The sequence below is a fragment of the Callospermophilus lateralis genome, chromosome 9 (genome assembly GCF_048772815.1).
Source record: "Callospermophilus lateralis isolate mCalLat2 chromosome 9, mCalLat2.hap1, whole genome shotgun sequence".
Taxonomy (NCBI): Eukaryota; Metazoa; Chordata; class Mammalia; order Rodentia; family Sciuridae; genus Callospermophilus; species Callospermophilus lateralis.
The window spans coordinates 105271478-105294714 of record NC_135313.1 but is presented as its reverse complement, the minus strand read 5'-3'; the positions used below and the strand labels follow the sequence as shown (position 1 = coordinate 105294714).

General features: G+C 33.2%; 1 protein-coding gene across 1 annotated transcript in view; it reads left to right on the top strand.

Moving 5' to 3' along the window:
* The window catches only part of Dpp10 (dipeptidyl peptidase like 10), a 622276-nt gene that overhangs the window by 295280 nt on the left and 303759 nt on the right, over positions 1-23237 (top strand). Inside the window, exon 4 of the mRNA XM_076865657.2 lies at positions 8847-8941. Coding sequence (XP_076721772.2) covers positions 8847-8941 — 95 coding nt within the window. The remainder of the gene's footprint in view (positions 1-8846; positions 8942-23237) is intronic.

The window sequence follows — 23237 nt, the reverse complement described above, 5'->3', positions numbered from 1 at the left end:
TGGCTCAGTAGTAGTGTGCCCCTGGGTTCAGTCTCTGGTACTGTAATAACAACAATAATAAAAACAAACACACACACATAAAGAACAGTAAGGAAGACTATATACAAAACTGCTGCAATAGGGCAAAGAGCAGAACTCGACTCCAAACAGCAAAGACAGCTGGGGATTTACAGTCAATGAGCAGAGTCAGGGGGTCAGTGTGTGGGAATCGATACCGAGCAGTCATCAAGGGAAGACTTGCTAAATCAACCTAACAGAATTCTAGCTAAAGCCAAGCCGAAAACCTAATTTTCAATGACAGGCGATGAGGGATTTGATTTTGTCAGGGAGTTGAGGTGTTCTCACGAACTTGACCTAGTAGGATCTTGCTAAAGTCAGACCAAGGTGTAGGGCTATTTGAGAGGAAACACAGAGAAGACTGATTAAGTTTTGGGTCAAGGAGGATATCTTTGTAATGATAAATGTATTTCTAAATTAGGCTATAAGAGTGAAAAAATATAAAGATGAATGTAGTCAAATATAAAGATAAAAATATGTGCTGAAGTCCTTTTATGGGATTGCTGACTTATTACATGATATAGAAGTTATGAACTTTCTAATGCTGGCGCTCCCTGAATACCACTAAAATATCCTGTTGAACATGGTAAAGCAAGTCTGAGTTAATTGGTTACTTTGATAAAGGAGATCATTCTTACTGTAAAAATTAAGCAGCATGTGGAACAGGAAATAAAAGGAGGGGTGTTTTTGAGGTTTTCAGGATCTGTTTTGATGGTGTTTTCAATTATTGCCTATGATTATAATTGGCCAATTGAGTTTAAGAGTTTGAGACTGGTGAATCCAGACAGGTGAGGTTGGAAAGGCTCTCAAATAGTAAACTGCTACTTGGTGGAACTGGGTATAATTTTGAAAGGAGATAGTTACCTTAGTTGATCAGAATATGTTTCAAGGAAATGGGTTTCTGATAAAAGCAATGATGTTACTTGCAAGTTCATCTTCTTAGGAAGAACTTCCTGAAATATTAACATCAAATTAACACAGACAGCTAAATAATAAACTTTGTTCTATTGGATGTGGTGATACATACCACTATTCTCTGGAATAGAGAATAGTGGCAGGAAGGCAGGAAGATCACTAATATGAGGCCAGCCTGGACAAAGGAGTGTCTCAAAAAATACATATAAATAAGTAAATAAACTTATATTAACCTATAATAAAGATGTGTGGGTAGAGATGATTTCTGTTCTCAAAAGAACAAGAAACAGGCTTCTGAGAGCACAAGCAAGATGGTGTCTAAGATTCTCTAGTGATCTTCTCCCCACAGACTCACTGAGTTTAATAGCTCTTCACATATTAGACTACCTTCAAAAGAGCTAAAGAAATCAGGTGAGAGACTACAGCACCTGCATTTAGGATATCAAAATAAAAAAGACCATAAGGAAGTCAGGAAGGGGAAAATTTGCCTATGTTACCTCTCCCCCAACTCCAAGCAAGGAGAAATATAAGCCTTCTACTTGAAACCCAGGACCAGGCCCAGCACAGTGAACTATAGTGTTGTGCAAAGCCCCATGACCTATCCCTGCCCCACCACGAGTCACTGGAACTATGTTAGTCCAGGCAATTGTTAGCAATGACCACCCCTTCTTCAACCTCAGGTGGCAAAAGTGGGAGGTCATTAGCCTATCTGACTTCAAAACATAGTATCGAGCCATGGTAATCAAAACAGCATGGTGTTGACATAAAAACAGACACTTAGATCAATGGATTGCGGTAAAAAGAGCCTAGAAGAGATCCACACATCTACAGCCAACAGATGTTTGGTTAATATGCTAACAGGCATAAGAGAAAGGAAAGTCATTTCAATAAATGGTGCTGGGAAATTGGATATTCACATGCAAATAGGTGGAAATATTCTTATCATTAATCAGTTACAAAACTCAGCACAGAATAGATTAATGCTTAGATGTAAGTCCTGAAATTATATCACTACTGGAAGAAAATATATTGTAAAACTGGAGGACTTTGGAATGGTCAAATAATAGGTATAAGCACAGTAGTAGGATTCTTTGAACATATATCCAAAGGAAATAAAATCAACATATCAAAGAGACATATTGACTTCCATGTTCATTGCAGCACTATTAACAACAGCCAAGAAACAGAAACAAAGTGTTTATCAACTGATGAATAAATAAAATGTACATAACACAATGGAATATTTTTTAGTCACAAAAATGAAATCCTTATCCATTCATCTACTGAAGGGCATCTAGGTTGGTTCCACAGTTTAGCTATTGTGAACTGTTCTGCTATAAACATTGATGTGGCAGTGTCCCTGTAATATGCTCATCTTTTTAAGTCCTTTGGGTATAGACTGAAGAAAGGGATAGCTGGGTCAAATGGTGGTTTCATTCCCAATTTTCCAAGAAATCTCCATATTGTTTTCCATATTGGCTGCACCAATTTGCAGTCCCACCGGTAGTATATGAGTGTACCTTTTTCCTCACATCCTATTCAACCCTTATTATTGTTTGTATTCATAATAGCTGCCATTATGACTGGAGTGAGATGAAATCTTAGAGTGGTTTTGATTTGCATTTCTCTAATTGCTAGTGATGTTGAACATTTTTTTCATATATTTGTTGATTGATTGTTTATCATGTACTGAGAAGTGTCTGTTTAGTTCCTTGGCCCATTTATTGACTGGGTTATTTATTTATTTATTTTGGTGCTTAGCTTTTTGAGTTATTTATATACCTTAACGATTAGTGCTCTATCTGATGTGTGAGGGGTAAGGAAGCATAGGTCTCTTTGGAGTGTGTGAGAAGATGCAAAGTGCTGGGGAGACTGGATTGGGCCATATCATGGGAATAACTAGAGGCACAGGAAACCCCTAAACACTAACTCATCATCCAGATGAGATATTATAATAAAAGTATTAATATAGGAGATAAAGAGAGGGGTAATGAACATAAAGATGAATATGCATGTGAAATTTGAAGACGACAAGGTGTAGCCAATTTATGTTTGCTTTTAGTCTACTGAGTTTTATGTTTCCACAAGATGTTTATGTGATCTAGCCTAGCACTGGGAATTTAGAGCTGGCAAATGGGAAAGGTCAAGATTTGAGTTGAAAGTGTAAGAATCAATATAGGAAAGTGTCAGTGGAAATGTTCACTCAAAGAGAAGCTGCTAGGGGGGGGGGGGGGGAAGCCCAGTGCTGAGCTTTGAAGGATATCTTTGTTTTGATAGCAATTGGGAGGAAAGAACATATAGAGACCTTTGAAGAAAGAACACCAGGGCAAAGTAGTGGTTCAAAAGCAGGAGAGAGTTTCAAAGTCTTCCTGTTCATCACTGTTCCATGCTGTGAAGTCCAGGAAAGGGGGAGATTAATCATGGGGGAAGAGTACATTGCATGTGGTTATTGCAGGTCAATGGTGATGTTGGATGCTATTCTATTTCAGGAGAGCAAGAACTTGCTGCTACTCCACAGGAGATATGGATATATGGTGGACACAGAATAAGGCAGAATCCCCTATACAATGTGTCTGCTGGGATTATTGTGAAAGGGAAGACTACCAGCGACAGAGAAAAGACCTGAATGAACATGCTTATTATCTTTTTTAATATAGAGAAATATATTCACTATGAAAACTACAAGTAGCTGAAAAGAGGAGACAGAAATCAAAGATATTTGAACAAAAGAATGCCTTTCACAAAAATCAAGTGGAAAATAAAACTGTGTGCATGAAAGTAGATTTTGAGTTAGAGAAAAAGGACAGTGATGCCATTTCTGGTGGTCTGGGGCTCTTTAAAAAAGTGAGGAAAGTTTTGAAATGATTTCGGAGGAATAGGAAAGAAAATTGCTTAAGGAAATTCAAAGATTTTTGAGTTCCATCTGTCCAACTATCAAGTCTTTTCCTCTGTCCTCTTCAAATAAAATAGTTTTGGAAAAAAAAATTTGGATATTCAATATTTGATTGGCTTTTAATTTCTACCAAAACTTGACAAATATGACTATAGTCCAATTGGAGAGAATGAATCACCTTTATTGTTTTAAAATCAATCTGTTCATCTATGTCATTGACCTCAAACCTTTCCATGGGCTTCATCAAATTTCTCCAATCACTGCTTAACAATGGCAAACTCTTTTTCTGTTCTTGCCTTTTGTCTCTGAGAGAGGATAAAATTGTCCCATAATTTAACAAATCCCCCTTGAACAGTCATGTTTCTCTCATTTTAAATTTATAAACTAAACTTTTGGAAGGTAAAACAAAAAACAATGAGGAAAATATTTCATTGTTGTGAGCAGTGTTCTAGGAGAATTGATTGAGGGGCCTGCCTGATTTCAACTATAAATAGCTCCATTTTCTTGATTAACCATGAATATGTTTAATTAAGGAATAAAATTTTTTAACTCAATATTTAACAATTCTCTTCTAAAAGTATTTGCACATTTCATGTGAAAAATCACTTCCATAATATGTTCTACAAAAGATTCAATTTTAGATTTCTCAGTTCATTGATTATGTATGTTTTGAAAATTATGGGATACAATAAAAATATAATTTTAGAAAAATAAGTAGATCATTGTAAATGAAATATGTTTGAATTAAATTATCTCAAAGAACTGATTTTACAAACATCCTTTACACTATTTGAACTCTTTATAAATAGGTAGATTTAATTTTGCAATATTTAAAGAAAATTATGTAAAAATTGAATGTACATTTACATTATCAATAATAACACCAATAAAAACCAAAAAGGTGACTTTATATTGATATACATGGGAAGGAATTTTGTCACCTGTCTACTTCTGAACAGCCACCAAGAATAAACTGTTAGCAAGTGATGTTTATTACCTGTTGCTCTCAGGAAAGACATTTCAAGAGTCTTAAGGTGTCCAGATGGAGGGGATAAGAAGAAGATACGTACAGGTTTGGAGATCTGAGTCTGAGTAACTAAGACTGTTCTTTCAAAGTGAGGGTCCAGTTGTGGCTGGGCACCTTTTACTGCATTGTAGTTTAGTTAGTTGTTTGATGATAAGCAGTTTGCCCAATTTTAGAAGCTAGTCCGTAGATTTGAGAAACTGATGTTCAGCAAGTTTATAACATGATTTTGTTCTCCTGTAGTCTTCACATTATGGACAAAGACTTCCTAGAGAAAGGAATAGATAATATGGATATAGGTTGCCTTAGTTCTTAGTCCTGGTAGTGAAGGTTGGTGCAGAGGTCTCAGTTCTTTCAAGGTTCGTCAAGAATTAACTATAATGTTAAATGCTTTATGATCAGTTTTTGTGAGAAAGAATATAAAATATAAAGCTGCATTTACCTGAAAGATCTTAAATTAAGATAAATTAGTGTGGTTTTACTTTTGTTAGTCGAATTGTGTGGTGGGGGGGGGGTGGAGAGTTGGACTGTAATAATAGTAGTTGTTGTTTAGCAGTGCTGCAAACTGAAAATGCATGCTTGGATCTGAGGGTGGGTAGGCTGCATAGTAATTCAATCCTTTCAAACCTTTTCATGAACTACAGAATTGACTGTGTGCTCAGGATAACTAACTGGCTCTTAACTTTCAAAGAGCGAAAATGATGGGAAGATTATTTAATCAAAGTACTATAGAGACATGCATATGCTGTATTTTAAGGATGCTTCAAGTACACCTACTTTAATATTCCTATGTTAGTGCTTTACTCATGATCTGAGTCACTAATACCACATCATCTAATATTAAACAAAATACGAGGTAAACAGTTCAGAATTATATTTCAAGAATGTTACTTATTAATCTAGTAAGAGGAGTTTCTGAACTAAGATTTCCACTATTGATTATAAATCAAGCAGAATCTAGGATAAATATGAGATACAGAAGTCTAGATCACAAAGAATGTTTAAATTAAAGAGAATTAATAAAGCCAGCTATTAAATGCTTTTGAAATAATCCATGAAAAACCTTTATTCAATATTATGCTAAAGAATTACACTTGAATTTAAGAAAAGTTTCTCCTGCTAATACAACATTGAGTCTAATGGTAAAATTTTTAGGAATGTTGATCTGAAGGTATTCACAAAACTTAAATCTCCATAGATTTTTTTTCTTAAATGCAAATCACTATTCAACAAATTGACTTAAAGGAAAAAAGCAATATGAACTATAGTCTTTACCTTCTAATAAAAGCTTTGCTTCCTTCCACTTGGTCTTAAGTAACATAATGGGTCTCTCCTTTGTCCTCCACCTCTAATACCAAACCACCATTTATTTAATCTTTTCTCTTACTATGACAGACTTTGAGGCTGTAAGTTGCTTTTTCTGTTCCATAGACCAGGGGCCATTGTTTATACTAAAACTTTGCTTACACCTCTTCTTTCTCTCCAATATTGAAGACCATATTCTATTAGAATTCTTCAGGATATTTGCCTTTTGAAAAAGAACTACTGATTATTTTTTTAAATTTTTTTTTGGTTATAAATGGACACAATATCTTTATTTATTTATTTTTATATGGCACTGAGGATTGAACCCAGTGTCTCACACATGCTAGGCAAGTGCTCTGCCACTGAGCTACAACTCCAGCTCCATGATTGAGTGTTTTTAAGCTGTATTTATCTCCAAACTGAAACAGAAGCCTTTTTTCTCTTAATTAAATGAGAAAATATTATAAGGAATATTTTTCAGGGATTACTATTAAATTCTTTTTGCTAATCTAAAATGATGTGTTCAGCAAAATAAAAATGTGGTCCAGTGTATGTGTATGTGTGTTTGTGTGTGTGTGTGAGAGAGAAAGAGAGAGAGAGAGAGAGAGAGAGAGAGAGAGAGAGAGAGAGAGAGAGAAACATAAGTACAAGGAGACATGAGTGTTAGAACTTAAGTTTGAGATTGAACAAACTTTAAATTCAGAACAAACATAAATTCATAGCTGAAAGAGAGTAAATGCTGAAAGATAGCAAAGATAACACCAGGTGACTGGTGTTCCTATTCATAAATGAGATAGAAAGGAATATGAATCAAAAGAAATATTTTCTATTTGTGTGAACCTGTTATTAAAGAGTTAAAATTAATGACAAGAGGAATCCAATTGATTGGCAGCTGATGACAGAAATTCAGAAGGTGGTAGCATGACTTATTTCAAAGATCAGACACTCTCAGTCTATACAGCCAGTACCTTAGGAAGTAACTGGAACATCCCTTCTTGGTCTCTTTTCTCCCTTTAAAAAAATTTGATTTGTATTTTTCTGTTCCTCAGTTCAGGGTTCTAACATATGTGTCAAGAATAACTACCTACTTCTGTGACATCTTTAAATACTATGAGTTGATACTGAGCTCTCAGTCTTTTGTAATGAAACTCTGAGTAAAGTACCATTTTTCTTTTAAGCATTGATCACTTTTCATCTTCTTAATTCTAGGTGTTACAATTTTTTATTATTGAAATAATCAGAGAAAAGTCAGAAAAATGTCTTTCTGCCAAATTGTCAGAACATATGTTCCTGCAGTTAATCTCCATAGCTCACCCGTGCAGTGCATTACCTGTTTCCCAGGACGCTGGTGAAGACTTCCAAATTTTGAGAGATTGTAATTTGTATAAATTCACTTAGTATAAGTAATATAAGCATCCCCCATTAAGTTTGCCTTTCTTGCAATAATAGGGAGTTAGAGTGGTGCATGTAAAACCACTGAATTTTGTTAAACTGGAAAAGAGAATATCATTTTAAGAAAGGAGAAGAAAGTATTCAAGGTTACTTTTATTTGTATATCTTCCCTTTAATTTTATGCACACACTCACCTTGTCCACACACATATATATGGATACTTGCACACAAATACATTTAAGCATATGTGCACATATATAATCAACTATGTGTAAATATATTTATGTGTATTTTGTAGATATATACTGTTCTTATTGTTATCATTATTATTATTATTACTATTTTCTGGCACTGGGTACTTTCTCACTGAGCTACAGTCCCGCCCTCATTATTTTTTATTTTGAGAAATGATCTTGCTAAATTCCTGAGACTAGCCTTGAATTTGAGATACTCCTGAGTCACATGTGCCACCATCCCTGGCCACAAATATGTTTTTTTTTAACTCCTAAGTGTCCTTTTATCCTATAAGTTTCTCTTCAAGTTGATTCTTTGGGTCTGAGGTATTCTTAACATGATATCATTTAAAATGTGATGAAATCTAACTCAGCAGATATAAAATTAGCCATCCAAAAGCAATGCAGTCATTTAAAATAAGATCTTTCTCCTGATGTTGACAAAGTGTGTTTGATGGTATGGTAGCAGCCATAGAAATTTGGGTCTGAGATCATATAAAGCTCATAAAATACCAGAGGAAAATTCTCTAGCCCAGAGAGGAAGAGGTTAAGGAGGGATTGAGTGGTGGCAGAAGTGCCAGGAATGTGGTCAGGGCTGCTTGAGGGTGCTTCAGTCTGACTTCTCTTAGCATTCTGTGCAGTTACAGTACCAGGGAGCCCTTGTAAATTTGAGCACCTCACTCACTGGTAATGGCTTACTTTGGAAACCAGAGACTCCTCACTGTCTCTCATCTCGGAATGGGCACCAGATTGCCCATATTTTAATTAATTTTCATTTTGTTAAATCATGAGACTGAGTGGCCTTCTCACTAACCCTGTGTTCATTGTGCAATAGACCATGTGTTAAGCAGGCTTCCCCATCTTTCAGAAGAATTTATGTGAGCCAAGTACAGAAATCTGCTTGGGTTATTGAAGGCTAACAATGATTGTTCTAATGTGTCTGTTTATTATGCACATCTTCTCCCCTACAGTTATTGTATTACCTAGTCAATGTATTTGTCAATTGTTAATGTCTTTGTTGTTGCAGATACAGATGTGGTGTATAAAAGCGAGAATGGACATGTCATTAAACTGAATATAGAAACAAATGCTACCACATTATTATTGGAAAACACAACTTTTGTAAGTACTGAATAATTAATTACTTAATGCATTTCAGTATTGTTTAAATTGCTCTCTAGATGCATTTAACTTTCTATTCTTCACCTCCAGCACTTGCAATGCATTTCAGGTGGAAAGGTCAGGCTGGAATATCATTAGAATAAGGAAATCTATTGATATAAAATGCCCCTGTCACCATATGCTTCATTTTTCTCCTCATTTACCCTTTTTACTCAGCATGTACTCATAGGAATAATATTTGCTTAGAGTGAATACTTTTCTTTATATATTTCTAGATTGGCCATACAAATTCTGAGATTTTAAAAAGAATGGTTAACCATGCCCAAGTAATTATTAACTTATTTTGTCCCCTTTCCTTTTTGTTTTTCCTTACTACTTTGTAATTCTGTGGGTTCCTGTATCAGGCAGCAAGAAGGGTTTCTAAAGTTGACCTTTGGATAGAATTGCTGTGTTTTTTTTTTTTTTGTAAATATTTACTTTTTAGATGTAGATGGACACAACACAATGCCTTATTTTTATGTGGTGCTGAGGATCAAAGGGTGTCGGTTTCCCGCCCATGCTAGGCGAATGCTCTACTGTTGAGCCACAATCCCAGCCCCAGTGTTGCTGTGTTTTAAGTTTAGAATTTAGTATTCTATCAGGGGCCACTTTCACTCTCCTTAATCAATGCTTAGGTAACAGTACTCAAATGACTGAATGTATTTATTTTGTTCTCATAAAAGCATATATCATTTGCCTTTCTGATAAATCTAGTTCCCTAAAGGTTAAGAGACTTATCTACGATTAACAGTTGAGGAAGTTATCGTGAATGAACTATGGCAAATACTGCAAAATCTAATTACAAGCAATGCTGAAAAATAATGCAGTTATTTATTCATTATTCTGTAATAAAAGATTAAATATCCCGCCTATAAATGAGCTCATAAAATACAGATAAAAGACAGTGCAAGGCTAAGAAAAGCTTTTCCATAATAAAGGACAAAAATAAACATCATTGGCTACGTTTAAACATGCCTTCCCATTTGTATATTTGGGATAGAGATTTAATCTTTATATTTATCATAGGATAGAGAAAGGGAAGAGATGGACGAGGAAACTTCTCTCATTCAGTGCTTTCAATATTAAGAAAAAATGGTAATGAAAATCATGAAGTATTTATATTTATATATACCTATTGGGCCAAATTTAACCAATAAACAGATGTATATTAACAATTAGGTCATTATTAGCTGAAATTAATCACATTTTTTATTAAACTAAGTTGATTTATAGGTGTTCAAGGACTAAGCATTGGGTATGCAACCCTTTTTAATACTTGTGGGATACCAAAACTATATAAAGCAGATTGCTCACTTTTGTAGAGTATGGATTACTTTGAGGAGATAATACTAACATTTAAGAAAAAAATGTAATACACAGCATACAATGATATCTAGTACATCTTCATCATCTTCATTGGATGATCTTTAGTATCACTAGAAATGAGAGCAGGAAATCATTAAGATATGCTGCCATCAAGCCTTCCATGGTAAAATCAGACAGGAAGAAGAAAGTAGGAGTTGGTAGTGAGAGAGTATGTTAGTGATAACCTTGGTAAAGTCAATGTGAATTCTTTTCCATAGAATTGGAGAACAATAATTAAATGAATTTTCATTTTTTACTTCCTTTATCATTAGCTAACATTTTTAATGGAGATTCTAGGCCTCCAGTAGTCAAGCCGTCAAGCAATGCAGAAACTCATCCATATTTGAATATTCTTTTATGTGGCTGTTCTTACTCATAACTCCTTACACAGTTAATGAGGTTTTTCCTCTGATCACTAATGATGTTTGTTTGTTTCTATTTAGCATTTATTCATAGCCTTTTTAGCCTCCACGACATCAAAAAAGAAACAAAAGTAAAGCTTTCATGTTATTATTTCATTATCCAAATGCTTTTGTTGGTGCTACCTACCACCCCCATCCTATCTCATTATAGTTTCCTTTATGTGCTAATTAATGCTCTTTTATCTTTATGGATATGTGTTGAATCTTTTAAAAATTATTTCCAGGTCTATTTCTATTCTCCTCTGTGTTGCCTATGACTCTTAATTACCATATTCACATTTAGCAAATATTCTCATTTACTGATATCCTAAGATTCATAGGTTCCCTAAAGACATTTATGTCACAATGCAGATAATTAAGCCATTTATAAGTCATAGGAATGTCAGCAAGTAGTTCAGGGATTGGAGTCAGAAGGGTTAGGGGAGTGAAGGGTGATATATTTGCCACCAGCTAACCCAAATGAGAGATCAAAAATACAAATTACCCTGATTCTAAATTATTTCAGGCAAATATGTTTAATCACTTTATACCAACTCCAAGTTATATTGTTACGTACAATTGTGTTTTTAAAGTTCATTTGAGGCTAATGTCTGCATTTACAATTTCTCCTAAGCCATCTGTTGAAAAGAAATCTATTATCAGAAGATAAATGTTTAGTCATATTGCAGATCTTTCTTCTATTATCAATATTTTAATTGCCATCATGCTTAATTGGATTAGATTGCTATAAAATTTTAGAATAAAAGTATATCAAGTCAATTGAGAAGCATTATTGATAAACATGATAACAGAATAGCTTAATGTTTAATATGACATATATACAAAAACATAACTGCCCATTTATTTTAAAACAATATAATCTGATATCGCATTGTCATTTCCCAACTTAAACACATTTTTAACATGATTAATGGATGCTTTCTGCCATGTAATTATGGTTAACAGACCCTATAGGCAGGGATACTATTAGGTATAACTGTCTAAAATGAAATAAAAATAAGTAATCTTTAGGAATTAATGATATTTAAGGCATTCTTTTGGATTGAAACTAGGCAAATTTCTAATGAAGGAGGGAATTGAAAAGCATATAACTCTTTGACTTGAAGAATGGGTAAGAAGTGATTTAGCTCCCAAACCATTCTTAATAATTTTAAAGTGTTTAGAAATGTTATCTCTTAAAGCCAGAACTATTTCAGACAAAAGCACATGCACGATGTCATAATGGGGAAAAATGTTTTATATGTATTAGCTGTATTCCTTCTGCAATCAATAATTTGAATATCACCAGAGGTCTTGGCAAAAACCACCAGCAGTCATAAATGGTTCTATAAAATCAATTTTTGAAATTAGAAATGGGTTGGAAAAATATGCCTAAGCTTCATGTACTTAAATATTAAAATTAATTTTTTTAAACCTCATTCACTAATACGGAAAACAACAATTGACTCTAATCTCGAATCTCAGAAAATTTGTGTTAAAATGCATTCTTTAAAAAAAAATAGCCTAAAACTGATGCAAGAAATTCATATATGGCAACAGAGTGACTCCAAAGGAAATTTTCACTATCACATTTTTTTGAACTCTCTGTAAGACATTATAAGGTATGAGCTTCCAGTAGAACCAAGGAATATGTTTTGATTTCTCACATATAGATAGCATCAGGTATTTTGCATGCCATCCTGGTTTGGGTTCATCTGCTCTTTCATTTGCTGTGCCATTGTGTATGTGGGACTGATAGACACAACTCTTTATACCACCATGACATGGGGAACTAATCATCTGATTTGGGTCTTGGGAATAGTTGCTTTTTTAGGGGAAGGTAAGACACAAGGCAACATAAACACAGTATTGCTATAAAAAAAGGACTCAAAATTTAAAAGTTGAGATGAAGAAAGGTAATCTTTTAAAATTTGAGATGAAGAAAGGTTATCAAAAAATTCTGATTGGCATGTGACCTCACATGCTATGATCATAGAAACTTTGTTATTTTTTACAGTGTCTGTCCCTAGCCTATACATGGGTTCCCCAGTATCGAATAAGGTCAGTCGTGAAACTCACACTGATTATACTCATGAGTGTCGTTGTGTTCTTGACAGTACAGTTTATTTATTTGTTTTTCTTAGGCCAGTGATTCTTATCAGGGAGTAGTTTTGTCCCTACGAGATATTTTTCAGTTCTGCAGATAGTCTTGATTGTCATGACTGGTGGCAAAAAGATTTGCTAAGGGAGTCTAAGAAGTAGAGTTCAGGGAGAAGCATCCTACAATGCACAGGACAGCATCTCACAACACACACTGTCCACCCAAAAATGTTGGCACCGTCAAGGTTGAAAAACCATGTTGTAGACAGGGATAGAAAGGGAACCATATACTGATCAGAAGGTTATTTTTTTGAGGTCAAATTAAATGGGTAAATTGTATGGAAGATCTTAAGCTCTGGCTTTCAGTATCATTAGCTTCAGGTAAGGTTTCTTCTTTGCAAGGATTGCCCTGTGAGGAGGATTAGTATATGTTAGTAGGGGTCATTTGGCTTTAGTTTCCTATTCTTCACATGTTTTCAAGGTCTAGGCTAAAAGGCTAACTCCAGTTTTCTTACAATTCTCCTAGGATAAATCTAATTGAAATGTTTTGTTTAAATAAGTAAATACATTTTGTTGTTGCCACCTCTTTTGAACAGGAAGCGTTTGTTCCATTTAACCTGATGGCCAAGGACTCTAGCCAGCATAATTGCTTTAATGGGTGTGCTATGTTGATAAATAGTTGAATTTCAATGTCTTTGAATTCAGCATAGCTCTCTCCACTGTAGTTACCATTCTTTATTGTAGGAAACCTTCATAGTTCTTTTATTTTTATTATTTACTTTGAAATACTCAAATACATTTATATCCACATTATTCATTTTGAAATTATTTTATATATATTTAGATAATTTCTAAATTTTAATCATCAAATAGGGATCAAAATTTATCATAACACCCATATACATCAGAGAAACAAATGGAGTGACGTATTTTTCAGCAAAGATTTTTTAAAAATATGTTTAGGAAAGAAGACATCAAATGTATTCTAAATATTTGGCTCATTCTTAATTTTCTATAAGTTACAAACGTCTAAAATAAATTTCAGCATAGTTTTGAAAGTAATGGTCATGAAAACAGGAGAATTAGCAAGAGAAGTTCTAATCCTCACACCGGAGGTCTATTTAGGCACAAATTTAATTTTAAATATAAGAGGCCATACTCATTGTTTCCATGTATTTTCAAGTGTGGCACAATTAGCCTGTACTCCATACAGTTATTCACATAGGTGAAAATGGGACCAAAGCAAAAAAATTGACATTGCACCTTAAGTGACCATTGTGAATCATCTAAAAACTAGATTCTACTACCACATGCATTGATGAGGACTAAATGTCTCAGATGGTATAACCACTTTTATTCTCAATGATGCTGATCGTTACTAATAAGTCCACATCTATAGCTATATTTAATTATTATGAATATTTTTGAATAAGTTATCCTTGATTGAAACCAAAACTATCAATATATTTAAAATTCTTCTTTGGTTAGAAATAAAGCACTGATATAAATACCCCTTTCTGCTGGGCACTGTGGCGAACACCTGTAACCCCAGCAGCTCAGGAGGCTCAGGCAGAAGGATCTCGAGTTCAAAGCCAGCCTCAGCAAAAGCAAGATGATAAGCAACTCAGTGAGACTCTGTCTCTAAATATAATACAAAGGAGGGTTGGAGATGTGGCTCAGTCCTCAAGTGTCCCTGAGTTAAAGCTCTGGTACCAACAAAATAAAAGTAAAATAAAATAAATATCACTTTTTTAAAATTACTAGCCATCACTTATTTAACTGTTTGCATAAGAACTTGGTTCAATTTTCTATGATATGCCCTCCTAGATATGTAATCAAATGACTACAATTCCAGTATTTATTTTTTTTTGAACATTCTCATTTAATTCTTTCAGACCTAGAGGTGTATATAGTCAGAAAAAAATGCTAGACGATAAAAGAGGCCAGATTTATTGCAATTATAGTAATTACAATTGTTTTGGAATTTGGCTTCCTGAGAGGTCAGCACTCTGACATGGGTTCAGGGCAATCAGTCTATTTTGAGAAATTCAAGGGTATAGTTACATGCCCTTGAACATCTGATGAATAGTTCTGCCTTTCATTTTCTTTCTGAATAATTTCATATATGGTTAATTCTCAGTCATGAAGAACTAATTAGAAAAATTTTTAAATGTGTAGAATACAATGTTTCTGTTAGGCAGGAAGAATAAGTTTTTGAAATCTGGTGCAGAATAGGGTGACCATGTTTAAAAATAATGTATATATCAAAATTAATCAAAATAAACTCTGTCTCACTACTAAAAATAATGAATGTATAAGGTTACAGATATGTTAATTAGTTTAATTTCATAATTCTGTGTTTCCATATAATTGTAACGTTGAATCCTTAAATGTGTATAATTGTGATTCATCCATTAAAGTTATGTTTCTACAAATGGAATTTTCAAAAGAGATTTAAGTATGTAAACATCCAGATTTTTCTATTTATTTATGGTGAAATTTAAGAAAAAAATATTTTCAAGAGAATTTTGAAAACTTTGAAGATGACATAGAGATAAGATTTCCCCCGCCTTTTTGACCTTTCAGAACATGTCAGTTTATGCAACTTTGTTGATGCATGGTGTGGAGCCATGCATTGGTCAAATTTCTGAGGCCTAATAACATGATATAATGCAGATATTTTAGTAGTACAGTGGAACTATATCAAATTTAATTTTAGTTTCCTTGCATGGTCACATGCAAGGAACTTCAATTTTTCACAAACATTAGATGATAGTTGCAGCACCTCATACTACTGAAATGCATCCCCCTGTCTCCTACTGAAGTGAAAATTTTTAAGACTTGAAAATAATCTTGCTTGATACATCTAGAGTCATCTTGAGAGCAAAAATGTCTTGTCTCCTAATTGTATTTATTTTTAATGACTATTCCATTTAAAATCCATTTTGAAGAAATATAAAATTATATTACAATTCTTTAATATTCTATACAAAGGATTTTCTAGGTATGTTGTGTATATTTTCCTTAAACCTGTTAGGAATGATACTGAATTTATACAAGCCCCTGAGTTCAATCCCCAGTACTATTTAAAAAAAAAAAAAAAGAAAAAGATGAGATCTCATCTATGTTTATGTGTATATCTATCTATCAGATAGATAATCTATCTATCTATCTTCATACACACATATATAGGTATACATGTAGATACATGTAGACATCTATATCTCTATATAGGTATATATATATAGATAGACTTATCTATATACATTCATCTCTCTATTTATTAATTGAACTATATATTTTACCCAAAACTAGTAACATAGAAAACATAATGCATGGGAAAGAGAAAAAGACATACGACATACATTGGTTTAAATGGTTTCAATTGTCTTAATTTGGCTTACATTGCCACATTTTTAAACATTTTATTGACTGCCTATGTCATCATTATTCTTTCTGTCAAAATATTTTCAATTCTTATGGATATATTGTCTATGCAAACAAATTCAAATGACCTTAGTTAAATTTGTTGTTGTTATTGTTTAGTTGCTGTTTCATTGTGCTGAGATTAAACCTAGAATACAAGCATGCTGGGCAATTGCTTTACCTTTGAACTACACCCCAGCTCTTTTTATATTTGAGACCAGGTCTCACTGAGTTGCACAGGCTGGCCATAAACTTGTGATCCTCCTTCCGCAGTCTCCCAGGTTCTTCCCCTTTATAAATTTGACTGAAATAATCTAGTTTTCTTTTGAGGTTTTTCCTATTCTTAAAACCTGTTGTAGATTGTTCTACCACTTCACATTTATAAGGTTTCTACCTTCTTGTTGTAATGGCTCATTATTTATTTGGTTAATCCATTTGCTAACTGCTCCTTGGATCCCCTAGTACTTATCATATAGTATTTCAGAGTCTGGGAATACAGTGGTGAATGAGAGCAGTTAGTGAAACCAATGGCAAACAAATAGTCAAGTAAAAATAGAACAAAATGTCTGCTAGTATTAAGTCCTTGGACAAAAATAACATACTGTGAGGGCAAGAGAATGACTAGGCATTAGGAAAGATGCAGAGTGGAAGAAGCAACATTTCAAGGTCAGATTGAGGAGTTTTTAGGCTGCAAGAGCAATAACCCAGGGTGGGAACCTAGAGTGGGAACAAGATAAATTTATCCCAAGAATAGAAAATATGTAACTGCTAGGGCATGTGGTGCATGGTACAAGATGAACCAAGTGGGATAACAGGGAAATGATTATGCTGAGTTTAGTAGGTCAAGGTTTTCTCTTGTTATCAGTAAGCACAGGTTGAAGAAGGAAAGTGGTAATGTCTGAACATATTTAAAAATATTATATTAGGTCTATATTCCAGGGCTATTAAAGTAAGAACAAAGATCTCTTTTACGGTTCCTACAATTGTACAGATAAAAGAAGATGTAGACCTTGAACAATATTGGTACTAATGGAGAAAGTCAAAAGTAGGTAGATCAAGGATTTCTTTGATGATAATTTGGACGGGTCTTTGTTGACTAATTGTTTTGAACCCATTGGAAATAGAGGTACAAATATTGTCTCCTGGGTTTTGAAATGTCATTAAGGAAGTAATTCTGTTATTAAGAGATTTCAAAGTATTTGTGTGTGTGTGTGTGGTGTGTGTGTGTACACGCACACATGTGTATGTGTTGCTGGGTTTCAAACTCTGAGCCTCATGCATACTAGGCTAATAGTCTATCATTGAGGCACATCTCTACCCCTAAGAGATTCCAACTAATTTTGATAATAGAATCCATTCAGTATTGTTATCTATACATCTTTGGACATTCTCTGTATATAACAGTACTACAGATGGATTTTTAAAGGGTTTCTTGCAAAAGAATGGAAATGAAATTAATAATCTTTATAGAACATTGAAGTGTTGCCCATCATCCCCTGAAGGTTAAAAATTTGCTTTTTTACTTACACTTGGTTGAGTCACTTAATAATTTTTATGTGCCTGTTTTATCCTACATACTGCAATAGCTACTAAAGATATCAGAGTGAAAAAAAAAAAAAGAAAGGTCCTCAGCTAGAATGACTTTGTGGTCTACTGAGACAGTTGTACACTAATTAAACAATTAGATATGTAATTGTGAAATTACACAATTACACAATCTAAAATATGTAATTAAATTGAAGATAGGCATATATGACAGTAACAAGGTACCATGCTAGGATTTCTAGTATATTGGCAAAATCTATTTTGAAGAATTCACAGAAAGCTTCACTTGCAAAGGTGAGTAAAGACAATTTAACTAGGCAAGGATAAAGCTTGGGTGTACCAGGAACTGGTAACTAAATTACAAATGTCCTCAGGAGAGGATAAATAAAGGTCATCATTGCTAGATTACCTGGGCTTGAGATCATTTAAAAATTGACTTAAAATGTGGCAGTGGAGATTAAGAGAAGTGAAAAGATTTGAAAGATCGAAGTAACATAAAGGGAGATTAGCAAATAGTGAGAATGGCAGCAGTTGCAGGTGGAGTTTAGAAAGGAGTCATGAAGGATATTCCTTGAGAACTCTGTTCCATTTTTATGGATGGAGGCGTTAACCACTGAGATGGAGAATTCTGTGTAAGGACCAGGTGTGAAGAAATGATTGGGTGAAAATTTCAGTTAAACCTATAGTGAGGGTAAAGTGGAAACATTTAACAAATGGTATCTCCAATTCAAAAATAAAAATTAAAACAAAAATAAGTCAGAAAGCTAGCACAGTCAGTGACATTATTATTGATTTCAAAATACCGAAACATGTAAGTTTATCTAAAGACAAATTTTATTACCTTGGGTTATCCATATGATTATCTATCTATGGTAATTCCCATTTTATGCAGGAGATAAGTTCCAACTTTCCCCAGCAGACATCCAAAACCACAGATAGCACCCGACCTTGGACCTTTTGGTGCAACAAGTTACCTCAAATAAGACACATATTCTGTTCATGTCTTCCACCAGTTAATATGATATTTTTCCATCTTAATTTAGCACTTATCATGCACTGTGGCTATAATTTTGCAGCTTGAGGTGTGACAGCAACTCTAGTAGGAGTTTCCTTTTCTTTCTTCACAATTTCCTGAATAGAAGATATATTCTTTCTATAGATCTTAGCAAGCTTGTGATTTTTTTTCTTATTAAGTTGAGAACTTTCACCTTTTCATATAAAACATTTCACAGCTTCTTGTTGGCATATTCGATAGTCAGCTTCACCATTCCAGAGTGACCTTATCTTTATGTACATTGGTATATATTATGTTATAAGCAGCAAAAGGATTGAAAAAAATAATCAGAAAATTTTCTACAAAGAAAAGCCCTATGGCTGGTGTTGTGGCTCAGAGGTAGAGCACTCGCCTCGCATGTGCAAGATCCAGGGTTCGATCCTCAGCACCATATAAAAATAAATGAATAAAGGTATTGTGTCCAACTACAACTAAAAAAGTAAATTTAAAAAAAAAAAAGAAAAATAAAAGCCCTGTCCCAAACATTTTCATTTGTAAGTTCTATCAAACATTTATAATATATATTATTGCCAATCCTTTCCAAGCTTTTCCAAAAAATAAAAAATGACATTCATTTTATAATATTCATCTTGATATGCATGTTATTAGGACAGTATTATCTTGATAACAAAATCATAAAAATATATTTCTAGAAAGTAAAAATTCAGATCAACATTTCTTTGGATATAAATGCAAAAAATTCTGAACAAATACAAACACAGAATCTGGGAACATATAAAAAGGATTATACACTTAATCATACTGTAAATCCACTTTCCTAGGGAACAAAGCATTCATTTATAAAAGTTCTAAATAAATAAGAGCATTTTTTTCATGATAATATTTAATACACATCTATGGCTTTCCTTCTTTTTTATTTTTAGTAGTATCTCTCTCTAAAACTCATTTCTATATGTTTCTTAAAAATAGTAACAAGTTGGTATTTGAATAAAATATACCATAATTCTGAGGGCAAGTATTATTTTCAATCTCCTTCATTGACATTTTTAAAACAAGAAAATAAAAAAGTTATATAAATAATATTTAGCACTATTAGATATGAGAGTTACTAGCCACATGTGGCTATTTAAATTTATTTTTTAATTAAAACTATATAAAATTAAAAATACAATTTTCAGTCTTATCAGCCACATTTTAAGGACCCAGGAGGCTAAATGGAACAGTGAGTACCCAACTGGACAGTATAGTCACACAGTACTTTTATCCTCACAGAAAGTTCTGGTAAGAGAACTGCATAGATATACACAAAATGAAAACAAAATTTACCCCCTCATCATTCAGTACTCCTTTTCTGAAAGTAGTCATGTAAAAATTTTTACCTGTTAAAATGATTCTCTAGAAATTTTTCTGTGTATGTTTTCATATATCTGTATATAAACAAATAGAATTATAAAATATACACACTCATATGGATATGAATGTGTTTGTATATGAGTGTATGCGTGTACATTTAACTTCAACAACATGGATTGCTTGTACTTTTTATCTACTTAGTAATTTGCTTCAAAACCTTTTTATTAAAACCCTTATGTTTTTCTCTAATATTTAATGATTATGTAAAATTACCTTGCCATTACTTCCTGAATTATTTATTTAATTATTTCCTTATTATGCACATGCTTCAAGAAAGAAAAAGAAAACCTTAGTAACTATTTTTGAAATGGTTTTGTTGGCTAAATTTGTAACTGTACTATTGTTAAGTGAAAGGAAAGGTCAATTTTCAACTTAATAGATAATATCAAATTATCTTAAATACACCCATCAGTTGCATATAGTATTACCTATTACATTACAAGGTATTGTCAAACATTTTAATGATTATCCATCTGCCTAAGGAAAAATGTTATTTCATTGTTACCCTGGTTTGCAATTACTTAATTATGGGTGATGTTGAGTACCATCTTTTCAATGTGCATTGGTAATTGTTTTGTTTTTCTTTTTTTTCTGTCAGTTCTTCTTTGTAAGCCTTTCACATTGGAGTTCGAAAAGCATATTTATGTGCAGCAAAATTTCTTTCTTTAGACAGTTTACATAGCCTGGAACTCATTGAATCCCTCAATCACTAGCATTTGGAAAGTCTTGTGAAAGGATTTTCTGTATTTCAATTATCTTAGTAGACTTATAACTGTAATTAGTTGGTCAGAAAAAAGTGAATAAATGGAAGAAGAAACAATGAGAAGAGTTGTGAATAAATGTCTGTAATGAATTCATTCAACTACCTATTTCCTGAAAGTTCATCTGCACCATAAATCCCAGAAATTTAACTCTTAAATGTTGCCGCAGTTTTCCAGATGAACTAAAATTAATAATAATCACTTTAAAAAAAGGATACAGAGTGTGTTCTTCTATCCTGAGGGTTAATCTAGTCACTATCTGAATACTTCGAAACATGTAGAATAGAGATTGATCGTATCATTTATATATTTCATAAAAAGATCAAAGCTATTAAGGAACATTTCTGAGATTATAGAAAATATGAGAAATGACTTTTGGATTTGGGCCATTAAAATGCAAATTAATAAATGCCAACTGAATTTAGCTTGACTCATCAGCATGGGTGAAAGTCCATCATGTTGGCAATTGTGACAGTGAGATGAGGAAAGAGAATCCTGTTCTTGATACCAAGCTGGGGATTTGGGTTCAAGATGTTGAGTCTGAAGGTAGCTACAGATACTTTCTCATTGTCATTCAACTGGATTGGACTTTATTTTATATAGTCTTTAATTCTTTCCCCAACTAAGAAGAAATTGCTGTGTCAGAGGAAGTAAATATAAAATTACACTTTTCCATTATTATTGTTCTTTTTTATTGACAGAAATTAGTCAGTTTTGATCTTTAGTTTTTAACTATATATTAGTAAATGAGCAGAATGCTAACAATTTATTATTGCAAATCTTGAGCATGTGGAGTGATATTCCCCCTGTTATCATATTCAAGAAATATTAATGTTCAAGAAATATTAATGAGTGTTGTTATTCCTTGATTTTCAAATAAATTGCATGTTCTGTATATTCTTCTTAACTGTCATGGCCTTAATTTTTGGTTGTTTATATGTTCTAATTTTATGTTGGGTTAAAATACAAGGTAAATGTGGACAAAAAGTGTTAGAAAAAATGTCACATAGTTAATATAAAAACCTCCAAATCAATTGGAAAATGAACAAAAGGTATTCATGGACTTTTCACAAAAGAAACATGTTGATAAAACAAATTAAAAGATGGGTCAACATAATTTATAAGGAAAATATCAATCAAAAGGGATAATTTTCTTCACCTTTCATATTGGCAAAGCTTATCTCTGATATTATCCAGTATTACAAAGAATGTAGAATAATGGAGCTTCTTAGACACTAATGGGAGAAGAGTTTGTGTTTGTCATTGTTTGAAATAGAATTTTATGTGCCCTAAAACCCACCATACTCTCCTTACATTCATACCATAAGATGACAATTGCACATCGGGAAACAACAGAGAGGTTTAATTCAGTCACAATTGCACACAGCTGCTGATGTCCTCAGCTGTGCTTCACAGCTACCAATGTTCCTTTGTGAGATAAAGGACCTTTATCTCACAAATGAGATGGATATCATCACCCTAAGTACAAATATGAAGACACAAATGGTGTGAATATACTTTACATACAAGCAGAGATATGAAAAATTGTGTTCTATATGTGTAATATGAGTAGTAATACATTCTGCTGTCATATATAACAAATTAGAATAAAAAAATAATTAATTAATTTTTTAAAAAGCACAATTTAGTTAGTGAAAACACAACTTTTAAACTAATTTGACTATTCAAATTATTTTTATATCTTTGGGTTTCAGGTGAATATCTAAAGCAATTTGCTTTGCCACGGGTTTGTTTATATGACATATAATTTAGTCTTAATTAGTTATGAACCCTTCCTTTTTTTCTTCTTTCCTTTCTTTCTTCCTTCCTTTCTTCCTTCCTTCCTTCCTTCCTGCCTTCCTTCCTTCTTTCCTTCCTTTTTTCCTCCCTCCCTCCCTCCTCCTCACCCCTCTTTTTTCTTAAGGTTTCTCCTCCTCACCCCTCTTTTCCCCCTAAGGTTATGGAACCTAGGGCCACACATGGGCTTAGGAAAGTGCTGTACCACTGATCTACATCCCCGGACATTTTTCTTTTTTATTTCAAGGCAGAGTCTTACTAACTTGCTGAGGCTGAGATCACAGGAATGTGTCACCACATCCTGTGGTTATAAACTTTTAAAGGAGATATCAGGAAGTCCTTGATCATCTAATACCTACCTTATCCCTCAATATTATTACTAGTTCCTATGTATTTGCATTTAGTTGTTGTTTACTTGTTTTCATAACTGTAGG